Raw genomic sequence first — 12,777 nt, forward strand, 5'->3', positions numbered from 1 at the left:
TGTTTTAACTTCCCAAGTAAAGACAAGTTGGTTTTTTTCAGGACTAACTGTGCTCTGGTTGTCAGCTGTGTCTTTCCCACATGCTGTTCACACTGTTTGGCAATTTCGGCAACAGTTCTCTGTGATAAAAAACCCATTGCATGTGAACATAGTCTTTTTCCACATTTGCTATGCGAGATTATCCTGATTATCCTGCCAAGATATATATCTGCATTTGGGTTTGAAATAGGATTTTAAATGATAATAATATTATAGCATTTGTGTTCTTGCACTTTTGGGATTTTTTCTATGAAATAATTTCCAATAGTGTTTCTACCCAGGTGTGCATGTGAGCAAACAGGTGCATGAACACGGTGTACCTATATTAGGCACAATCAGGGACACAGACAAGCCCAAAGCTTGTGTCTACTCTCCAGGACACTTCAGTTCAGTTACCATTTTGGTCTCTACACAGACTGTCCCACCATGAGACTCCACTGTGGCGTCTTTCTTTTGCTATTTCCATTGCTTCCTCTGCTCTCTCAGGGGGAAGTGACCACATTTAAAAAATGTAGTCAGTTCTTTCTGAACGGTGTCCCTCCAACAATCCTCAGTGATGCTAAGGACAACAACCGCTACCAACAGATATGCCAGTGTCTGCTGGACCAGAACAACCAACTAGACTACTTCTATGCCACGCTCTATGACACCAACAACAAGATTCCAGTGTATTCTGCCTATGAGTTTCAACATGCAGATGTTTCCAGAAAAGATCCTTGGTATATCGAACCTCAGGTATGTAGTTATATTTACATGAAGATGTGCTTTTATATTCAAAGGTGTTATATATAATTATATTCATACGTACTTTAAGAACTACATTATGCATATTATTAGTTAACATACAAACACATTTAAACATCTGCTCCTGTTTATGCATATGATTATTAGGTGATTATACCTCTGAATGCCTTTACCCTTCCAAACATAATTGTATCGGCTTACAGCATGTGGCTCATTGGTATAGCATGGCGCTAGCACCACTTAAGTTGTGGTAAGTGTTATTGCTGTTGGAACCATATAAACAAAAAGTAGATGCACTGTACTGACTTTGGATAAAAGTGCTAAATGGCATGAAGTATATTATATTAGTCAGTAACAAGCAGTAACAAGCACAGAGAGTAATATGGCAGCCTATGCATTTAGCAATAATTGACGACAAAAATAAAGTCGTATTAAAAACCCAAAAAATGAATTGTCACTCACATGAGTATACTGTATATTAATATACATTATCACCAGGGAGCCACATTGTAACAACTTGATCATCTGTCATCCAGCTACTAATTATCTTCTGATTCTACCAGCTGGATGGTGGTAGTCATGGCTGCATGGGCGGGCTAAACCACGTTCCCTCAAATGACAGGGGTCGCCACCAGGCCCTGAACAGTGACTACGAGGGCTCCGGCTACGACAAGGGCCACCTCTACCCCGTCCACCACACCTCCACCCAGTCCTCCATGCTTGCCACCTCCACCCTGACCAACGCTGCCCCCCAGGACCCAGGGTTCAACAGGGGCCAGTGGATGAAACATGAGGGGGACCTGGCTGAGCTACTAGAGAAGAGCTGCTCTGGTCATAGGGCCTTTGTCGTCACTGGTGTGGTGCCTAATCCTAATATTGTAATCCATGGTGGTGTGAGGGTTGCTATGTATTATTGGAGTGCGTATTGTTGTACTGGTGTAAACGGCCCACTTGATTCAGCAGGTTACCTAGGTCCTGATAACAATGGTAAGGTGCAGACTCTGACTGTAAAAGACCTGGAGACTAGGCTTGGTGGCGCAGGATACTACGGCTCACCTTTCTCTTTGTTCAGAGGGAGATGCTAATACTAAAGCTAATTCAGTTTAATGATCTCAAGAACTTTGAAGTCAATGGAAATAGGAAATGTAAGACTGAAGACCATGTTAAATCAATGTAACGCCGGGTGCACACAGGGCCATTGCGTTGCACCGGAAGTCATTCATCTCAATGGGGCCGTTGCGTTGATCAGTTGCCTTGCTCTGCATGGCGTTTCTTGACCGTCAGGGTGCGGCAATCAGTCAAAAAATTACAGCTTTTTGCGTTGCGTTGGATCCGGAAGTAAACCGGAAGTAGTTTCTTGCCCGGAGCTCTCGCCTCAGATTTTAAATCCTCAATTTTGGCCGCCATTGGCTAAAATCTGTAATTTGGCTCTACAAGTGTTAATATGTCATTTTATGAAGTTTTTATATGTTTTCAGGCGAGAAAGTAACCATATATATTCACAAAATGTGTCCAGTTTATCAAAATAACCCGTTTATATATCTGATCTGACGTTTTTTTCCCCACTTCTGTGGGAAACTTCGCTAGCAACACGAGTAGAGTTGTTGCGTCTGCATCGCACGTTGAAGTACGTCAAGTCCATCCCAACAGGTTGCGCCAGAACCACGCAATGGCCCTGTGTGCACCCGGCGTAAGGCATTAAGCAACACAATTTACTAATAAACTATCTATTATTGAAAACTTGACGAATGTAGGGCTCACCTTTTCTGTGTTCAGAGGGAGATGCTAGTAATAAAGCTAATTCAGTTTAATGATATTATGAAGAACTTTGAAGACAATGGAAATAGAAAATGTAAGACTGAAGACAATGTTAAATAAATGTAAGGCATTAAGCAATACAATTTACTAATAAACTATCTAACATTTTACATTTTTTGAATGTGTCTTTAATTTATTGGAATCCACACATACTGTATGTCCAGTCCACTTCCAAGTCATTGATATACTGTATTTGTGTTTAAGGGAAAGTTTACACAAAATCAATTTTCATGTGTATTTCTGGCCCATCGACAATGCATACCGTCTCCAACTATGACCATTTCTCATGCAGCTGCATCATGTGTCTCTTTCTTAAACCATTCTCATACTGCGTTATAATACATCAAATAATCGTTTTTGCAGTCTGACCCAGCTCTGCTATGCTAGTGATTCCCAGAGAGCATCACACGCTAGCTGTAGAGCTGTTCAGCAGAAGGACCTCACGTGGGAGAGAGAGGGGAATCTTGGAAGATGTAAGAATTGACTCAAATGAGAAATTTGAAACACCAGGGTTGTTCAAGGCATTCAAAGCGAGACAACTTAACTCAGAGATTGTTTTAAAAGGTGACTTCTTTTTTTTTTTTTTTTTTTTTTACTATTGAACAATGAAAAACAGAGTGAAATTATTATTACAGAAAACACAAAACACAAATTAGTTTGTTTATCCTAATGATGCTAGATAACACTGAAGCCACACACTGCCACCTCTGATGTGTACAGGTGCCTGGGGCCCGCTGGGGACAGACTGTGCAATTTGGAGAGTTTAGCAGTAATCTGGAATAATTTGCATGGAATACAGTATATTATGAGAAGACAGTTATAGGGCCCTATTATGCACTTCATAAGTCTTAAGCAATAAGACGAGGCGGTAGATCTAAACTTAAGACGTGGAGGCGTGGTCAAGGCCACTTTGCTATTATGCGTGAGGTAGTGGGCGCCTAAAACCCGGCGCTAAGCCCATAAATTAGTCATGGGTGTGTTTTGGGCGTCTTCTCAATCAACCCAATCAGCGTGCCAGGTGCCATTCCCTTTAAGAACCGGCTGCGTTAAGTCATAAGCGCTATGCTATTATGCAGTTCATAGGCGCTAGACTTCATGCACGTTTTGAAACACGAGCGCGCCTCCGCGGTTTGCGCATGCGCGCTGACCCACTTCTTAAGAAGTCGGTCGGCGCGCATGCGCAAACCGCGGAGGCGCGCTCGTGTTTCAAAACGTGCATGAACTCTAGCGCCTAAGAACTTTTCAAACCACTTCTTAGCGCTAGGCGCAAAGTCAGATCGCATAATAGCAGGGGCGCCTAGCGCACTTCATTAACATATGAACACTCCCACAATGAGTAATATATGCACGGGAGTCTTACGTCTTATGTGTGGGCGCCTAGCGACACCTGCATAATAGCAGTAGCGCGTATGAAGCGCATAATAAGGGTGGCGGTAGGTCTTAACCTGGCGGTGCGTCTTAATTAAGACTTAAGACGGCAAGTTAAGAAGTGCATAATAGGGCCCTATATAATGTGTTATTTGATGATTAGGATTTCTGGATGAAAGTGTTATGTTGGTCCAGACTCTAGACCAGACCATCAATAGATAGAATAGAAGCTAGGAAGTTACTTTTTCTACAGAGTACTTTACATTATGGATAAGGGTTCCTGAGCTGCTTTACTGAGAACACACATAGAGGCTAGTCCTCTAGTACTACCACTCAAATACAACTCAAGAATCGGCTATATCACCAGTTCTCTTTCCCATGGGACTCCATTACGTGTGCAAAGCCAATCGAAGCTGTCAAGAAAAGAAACATTAAGTACCAAGAAAATGTTTAGCATGTCCTGGAATGGACAGATTGATCCTGACTACATTCACCTTTCGATAGAGATGCGAGCATGAAAGTATTGCATTTTAGTTAATTGTGGTTGTTGAGTGTATGAACAGATACATCAGACCCAGGTAGCGAAAATGTTGTATACTTTAGAGAACTTCGCTGGTAATGGAGCATTAGCCTACTCATTGCCTCATTCAGAGGTAATAATGCATATTTGGACCAATTGATTTTGTAGACAAAATTATTTGTGTAGCTGTGCATAAGATTAGGGAGTGACTTTTTTTGATTGATGCACACTATTGCCACAGGTTCGAGAACAGAAGAGGAGAGTGCCTCTGGAGATCATGAATTGTGAGGAGCATGTTTTCCCTATTTGTCCAATTTACAAGATGTTTTGAGAAAAAAGATTTATGTCATTATCAGAATCACATTAGAACTTATTGTTTTACAACGTTATGTTTATTTATGACACATATAATACTTTACATCAGATTGTTGTTTGTTGATGGTTTCGGTTCAATGACAGGTGCACTCAACTTTAACGTAATATACACAATTATGTTGAATTGATTTTTAAAAGACTTGGGATTACTGACCTCACAAATGATAATATAAAATTATAAAATCACAAATGAAATAAAACATAAACACATATTTCAGATAATATAGTACTGTATTCTAGGGTGCCTGGGTGGCGCCATCGACCTACCCTGCATGTCAATCCTCCTCTCTCACTCAATTACTATTGTTGATTAAGTTGATTTTATATCCTGCTTTATTTTATTATTGATTTTGTATTCTACTGCAATGCCAATGTCGAAGAATCTGAACTCAAGAATTGTACTCAATGTACTCATACATTGATGTAATAAAAGCAATTCTGATTCCGATTCTAATTCACTCACCCTTTCTGTCACTCTCTACTGTCTCTATCCAATATAGCACAAATGCCCTGAAAACATATTTTAAAAAGATATGTATAGTGGTGTCATGGCATTAATTTGAGGATTAGCAGGATAAAGCGTGCTAAATGCCAAACATGTGAATGTAATGTACACAATGTAATGTAAATAAAGTTTAAATACCCTAATATCACCCAATAATATATAGTTTTACTAAGCTAGCTATCAAAAAAAAGAATGTTGGATTTTCAACTGAAATGTCATGAATTTTAGTTTGATCTAAACACTCAATCATTATTAGACATAATACAAACGTATGTATTGATTGTAAGTCGCTTTGGAATAAGGCGTCTGCTAAATGCCAAAAATGTAAATGTAAACAAACAGCATGAGGCGGCTGTGGTTCAGGAGGTAGAGCCGGCGTCTGCGCATGTGCGAGAGGTGAACAGATACAAACTTAGATAGATAGATAGATAGATAGATAGACTTTATTTGTCATTGCTACAGTACAGGTACCAAACAACGAAATTTAGGAGGGGTGGCTCCCCTGGTGTTAGGAAAGGGGGAAAAAAACACATTTTAGAAAAAGCATAAATGCATAAAATCACAAGAAGGTAAGGAGCTGGTTTACATCAATAAAGGCTATGTACACAATCCACTGTACTATACTGCACAGATAGTCAACTAGGGTTGTCATTATTGCACAAAGAGTATTTTTTCACATTATTTTAAAGTGTCACAGTTTGCAGGCTTGAAAATGTACATGTTTGTGCCTCAGCACTAGCTGCCATACAATCCGTCCGGACTGTCCTGGGCCCAGAACTTAGGCCTTTTCTGTGTTCAGGGCCTTGACGGCCCTGTGGTAGAAGCAGTCCTTCAGTCTGTTTGTCTTAGCGGCCGGGGTCCTGTACCTCCTGTTCGAGGGCAGCTTGACAAAGTGTACGTGCCCAGGGTGGGTCGGGTCCCTGGAGATCTTGGAGGCCCTCCTGAGACAGCGTGTGTTGTACAGCTCCTCCAGAGAGGGGAGGGGGGCGCCGGTGATCTTCTGTGCTGTTCTCACGACTCTCTGTAGCGCGTTTCTCTCCGCTGTTGTGCAGCTGTGGAACCAGTTGGAGATGCCGAAGGTGAGGATGCTCTCCACTGCGCCGTGGTAGAAGGCCACCAGTATCTCCTGCTTGTTGTGTTCTTTCCTGAGGCATCTCAGGGTGTATAGCCGCTGTTGTGCCCTCTTGATGGTGCCTTTTGTGTTGTCCTTCCAGGCCAGGTCATCCCGCATGTTGTGTCCCAGGAATCGGAGGGTTGAGACTCTCTCCACGCTCTCTCCGTCGATGAGCAGGGGCTGGATCTCGGACTTTTTCCTCCTGAAGTCTACGATGAATTCCTGGGTCTTTGACTTGTTTAGCAGCAGGTTGTTAACCTTGCACAGCTTGCTCAGTTGCTCTACCTCATCCCTGTACGCCGCCTCGTCCCCCCCCGAGATACATCCCACCACGGTGGTGTCGTCTGCAAACTTTACGATGTAGTTGCTGGGGTGGACGGGGGTGAAGTCGTGGGTGTAGAGGTTGTAGAGGATGGGGCTTAGCACGCAGCCCTGGGGTGACCCAGTGCTGAGGCTGAGGGCTGTGGAGGTGTGGGGGCCCACCCGCACCCTCTGGGGGCGGTCGGTCAGGAAGTCCTTGATCCACGCACATATAGAGTGTGATAGACCCAGGTCTAGTAGTTTGGTCACTAGCCTGTCTGGAAGGATGGTGTTGAAGGCGGAGCTGAAGTCCACGAAGAGCAGTCTCGCGTAGCTGTTTCCCCTCTCCAGGTGGGATAGAGTGGCGTGGAGAGTCGTCGCTATAGCGTCCTCTGTGGACCTGTGGGCTCTGTAGGCGAACTGGTATGGATCCAGGTTGGGCGGGAGGCATGTGAGTATGTGGGCCCGGACTAGTTTCTCGAAGCACTTCATGATGATTGGTGTGAGTGCCACCGGGCGGTAGTCGTTTATAGGAAGCAAAGTCGTTTATAGGAAGCAAAGGAATATGAAACTGAAAAAAATAATAATGTCAGAAATGTGTTCTATGTGGTCTATTTAGTCTCTTTTATGTCCCCCATAATTTTCCTTGAAGGAGAAATGGGTCCGGGTTCTTATGGGTTAACCATTAACCTGGCTGAGACTAGCGTTATCTCCCAGAGTGACAGTAATGCTGCAGCTTGGGGTTTCCAAACACACTGTAATAAACTCGTTGCCTAAGATTAAAATGAAAGTTTGTCCAGGAGTTAATAATCAACTTGAAGTCAGTAGATTTCTTTGCTCAGATTGATAAAGAACAAAACACTGCTGTCAGCATTGAAGGTAGTCCTAACAGTCCTTTCAGTGTTAATTAGATAGTACTTTATCTAGGGCTTACCTCAAATCTGCCTACTGTATATTGAATGATGACCTATTATTAATATTAGAGTTCAGTGATTTGTGTGTTGGTGTTTAGGAATGTATTCAATCAAATCCACATTGCAGTATGAACACAGTAACTCCTACTAGTACTGTAGGTTGACCCCCTCCCTGGTTAAGAGTTACACTTCATGGAATAAGAAAAGTATGCATGCACATTAAGCAGTCTGTTAGCAAAGACATTGCAGTTAACATTACTATGGCAGGTTTTGACTTGGTGTATTCTTGTCCTTGCAGTGAATAGTGAAATATAGGCAATTAAACTCAAACTCAATCTAATGGCAAACATTACCACAGCATGAAACATTACCACCGCATGAAACAAAAATAAATATGATGTCTTCTTTATAAAGTCCTGAGATAAAAATTTTTTTTTTATAGAAATACCAATTGATTGATTGATGAGCATCTACTGCTGTCATGAATGATGAACGAATGCTTTATTCATCTGTTTCTCTTTTTTATTTGCTTTTATTCACCTTTTTTGGTTGAAGTTGAACACCCCTTTCAGATTCCTGCAGAAATTATTGTATTCAAATGTCTGACTAATGAAACAACTTTAACACAGTCCTTGTTAGGGGTTCAGTGACAGTTACCATTTTAAAACTAACCTCAAGACCCACATTTTTAGAGCTGCCTATGGTTGCCCTTAGCAACTAATCTTCCCTTGTGTACCCATATGTTTTTATTTCAGATATGTGTGTTGTTAATGTGTTTGATTTGTATATGATGTAGCCTACAGTGTCTTGAGACCTTGGTGAAAATGCAATTAAAAACGAAATAAACTTGAAACTTGAAACCCAAGTTTTGTCTATAATGTCCAATCGGTGTCTGAGATATCGCCTTTGAAATATGTAAAAGTGCGTATGGACAGAGACAGATCCAAAGTCCACTATCTGATTGAAAACATGTACAACTTAACAGTCACTGTAACAAAGGGCTATTGAGAGAAAACGAAACTGTTGTCTTGAATCTGAATATGAGTCACATCAAGTCTCCATTGTAGACCTTTGTTGCCAGCATTCAGGTAAGAGGCTCTTGTGTATTAAATTAAAAAGTCTTAGATTCAGTGTTGTTATGTAATGCCAAAGGATTTTATAGAATTCCGATGATACATTCAACAGCAGGGTTTTGAATACTGTACATTCTGACCACAGGCTTGCTCTGGGATGAATGCACTGTAACTGCTGTACAGCAGGTTGAACACGGGGCTAAACATCACATGTTATCTTTTCCAACAATTGCTTTGTACTACAAGAAAGCAAAGTGTTTTACATTTTAAACAGAGGACACTAACTTATAGACCTGTGTTATCAGCATTAAGGTAATAATAATGAGTTGATTCTGTACACTCACATGGTAGGATAATAAATATTGATAATAATAATAATAATCAAATAATGCATTTAAAAGTGGTGGTTTTGTCAGTTAATTAATGTACTGTATATTTGTATTATAATTAATGTATATTGTCAGTTAATTCCTGTATATTACTGGATATGTTGATCCTATAGCCCTAACCCTTTTACAGTAAAAAAAACAACAACAACATACTGATTAACCAATACACATTTACGGAACCAAATCACAGCACTGACACTTTCAGATAGAAACATTGTGCAGAACAGACATAACTCTCATATATAAAGCCTCAATGTTTGTGACTTTTCTATCTGCAATGTTAAAATAAAGAACAATGTCCATTCAACTTGCTATATTTCTATGTGAGCATTCTGTAACTGTCCCTGGTGTTATATTCCCTGACAGGTGCACAATGGTATCTTTTGTTCAAGGAGTTTGTTTTCTGACCGTCCTTATCATATCTGCTCCATGTTCATCTGCTGCAGGTAAACACTGATAACATTAAACAGCTTGAATATAAATATATATTTCAGCAGGTGTCTTTTTTGCCATACTGTGGTAAAACATGATATCGACATGATATTGCCATACATATTTCCATAATGTGAAAGAAAACGTTGTGTAATTTTAACAAGCCGTTGGTACAGTGCATTTTGAGCCTGTCTTATCAGTACGTCCTTCTAACCAACTGTAAAACGTTATCTTATCTCCCAGCAGATAACAAGGAGCTGAACCTTGTCGTCCCTGCTGACCCTGTAGATGCCTTCGCTGGCAATGACATCGTCCTTCCTTGTCACATCTCTCCTCAAACTAGTGCTGTTGCCATGGAGATCAGGTGGTTCAGGGATGGACATTTCACTGACTACATGTACCAGTATCAGAATGGAAAGGTGACAGAGGGGAAGGGCTATGAGGGCAGAGTGAGTCTGTTCACCCAGGAGCTGGAGAGAGGCAACGTGTCACTGCTGCTGAAGGACGTCAAGATGTCTGATAGCGGACACTACAAATGTCATGCCAACTACTTGGAATGGATCCAGGAGCTGGCAATTGCCCTACAGGTTACACGTAAGTATAGGTTTCAGATCACATTGATTTAAACTCTAAAGGAAAATACTTTATTCATTACAAGTGGGCATTTTTAAAAATCAATAAATGTCTTTACTATACACATACTGTATAACATTGAATAGTTCAGAACCACTTACAACCTGGTACTTGGAATGATATTGTTTTGTACTGTATTACTTCCATCTCTTTTGAGCAGAGCAGGGCAGTGTCCCCAGGATCTCCTTGGTAAAACATCACAGAGTGTTCATCCAGCTGAGCTGCAGCTCAGAGGACTGGTACCCAGAGCCTCACATGCTGTGGACGGACCGCAGTGGGAAGGAGATTACCTCAGCACAGACAGACAGACCCAGACAGACAGAGGGAGGAGTCCTGTATTCCATCACCAGTCACGTTAGAATAGGGATGGACCAACTGGTGGGGGTGACCTGTGTGGTGATGTCAGAGAACAAGAGATCCAGGCTGGAGTCTGCAATGCAGATGACTGGTAGGTTTAGGGGCTGAGATGACCTCACCTATGCAGTTGTGTTCATAATACAGTGCATTTAACAATTAATCAAGTGTCTGTTTTATTAGACAGTTTGTTGTAGGACTGTAGTGTAATTGTTTCAACCATGTCTAAATAAGCTTGAGATGCTGATCCCTGGTTTGATAGGAAGTGGTACCCTGTTGACCTATGACCTTCATTGTCTCTTGTAACAGAGGAGTTCTACGTGACCAGTATGCCTGACCGGGTTTACATCTCTGCATTTGTGGTTCCTGTGTTTCTGGCCGTTGTGTGTATCACCGCATCTGTCCTCCTGTATCGCCAACATAGAAGAGGCTTGTTTTTTTATTATTCAAAGTTACATTTTGCATTTTTACCATGTAGCAGACAGCTAAGGGCTAGTGCCCTATGGCTAAGTGCCTTACTTAAGTGTTCCCAGTTGGGATTTGAACTCATGACCTTCTGATCACCAGTCCAACTTACTATCCACTCGGCCATTACCCTAAAGTTGAAGTGAAATGGCCATATCTTGTCAATTTGGCGGATGGCTACATTAGCATCATACAGTGATATTGCCTTCCTCATTCTTTGAAATAGTATTGTCCTCGCCTAACCAATGCCATGATTTCCGTGTCATGTGTTGTCTTGTGGAACATAGGTTTGAGTCCAGCATCAGACAAACAAGAATTGGACCCTATTACATAAATGTGACAGTGGCTGGTGAAAGGGGGAACAAGTCAGCAACCAAATATTCAGACTTTTATTTTGAAAAAAGTAAATACATTTCAACGTTGTTGAAAATCACAACGCACAAAACACACACTCACTAGTCAAGCCAAAATGTTGCAATGCAATGGATTTGGTGAGTAATCCCCACTGCTAACTAGTTAACTATTACTTTACATTGCTGTGTTGATTTGATTTGACTGCTTTGATTTGAGTGATTTGATTTGAATAACACAATCTGAGTGAGTGTGTCATTAATTTTCAGTAACGCAGAAATGTATTTACATTTTTCATATTTTTTATTTTATTTTATTTTTTACAATTGAACATTAAATTGGCTGCCGGCTTGTTATCCCTTTCACCAGCAGCTGTCACAAATATTAAACTCAAAACTAGAATGTCAACAGGGGTATAGAAAGTAAACAATGGGCACAGGAAGTTGTGTGAGGCTCCACCCCCCTTTTGCTGTTGCTCCACCTGAGCGATTCGCGATGCCCCTCCCGGCCATCTGTTACAACTCGACCTGCATTCGTTGCACTCAGTTAAAACATGGGCTTAGTAGAATATGTATTCAATAGCATAATTTCCCAGGTGAACAGTGCATTCAATTCCCTGTTTGTGAGAAAGGTCTAGTTTAAATCCTGCCTCAATTACAAGCACCTCTTCAACTCCTGTTGGCACCAGATGATGCTACAAGTTGTATGGCCAGTCTGACATGACTGAGACTACATAAACATGAGGTTGTGACATGTTACTTTATAAACATGAGCTAATGAATCTTAATACTTAGCCATGGTAAATGTTGGTTCATTTAATGTTGCCATAGGTTGACACAACTGAATATCTTGTGTAAGATAATACGTGTTTCTGAGTTACAGATCATCAGGAGAAACTGGAGGAGCAGAAGAACTTGAATAGGGGTATGAATAACCTTTTAAAATGGACGGGCCCGTAATTGGGCCCAAATTCTGATTGTTTATTTTATCTCCTTGACATTAAGTTATTCTGAACAACTGATTTGAGGATATCCATACAAAAATTCAAGGTTTTACCTATCAAATGACATTTTGCTTTTGTATCTGATCATCATATTTCTAATGTTATTAAGCAGTTTAGTGGGTCTGGTTTTTAGGTGGAAATTAGTCTGATAGGGCATAAAACGTTTGAAGATAAGGAAGACATACTATAATGTCTACATAAGTACTACTGTATATGACAGTTAATGGTTATTTATGAATGTTTATTCAACTGTCATGAAGTGTCACTTTGTGTTTATATATATATATATATATATATATATATTATACCAGGTGTCAGTCATGGCATCATTATGTAGATGTTATGCCTACCTTGTGCATGCCCCTTCAAATAATGTGTTA

At 40.8% G+C, this 12,777-nt stretch overlaps 1 protein-coding gene across 1 annotated transcript; it reads left to right on the plus strand.

Moving 5' to 3' along the window:
* Positions 1-80: 80 nt before the first annotated feature.
* Positions 81-12,353, plus strand: LOC308169411 (butyrophilin subfamily 3 member A2-like; the record flags this gene model as incomplete). Its single annotated transcript, XM_080544094.1, has 7 exons — positions 81-121; positions 594-774; positions 1,347-1,638; positions 9,838-10,185; positions 10,385-10,672; positions 10,888-11,007; positions 12,277-12,353. The coding sequence occupies 7 exons, from the start codon at positions 81-83 to the stop codon at positions 12,351-12,353; spliced, it is 1,347 nt and encodes a 448-aa protein (XP_080400220.1).
* Positions 12,354-12,777: the final 424 nt, after the last annotated feature.

Source organism: Nansenia antarctica (assembly GCF_963989245.1).
Source record: "Nansenia antarctica genome assembly, chromosome: 13".
Taxonomy (NCBI): Eukaryota; Metazoa; Chordata; class Actinopteri; order Argentiniformes; family Microstomatidae; genus Nansenia; species Nansenia antarctica.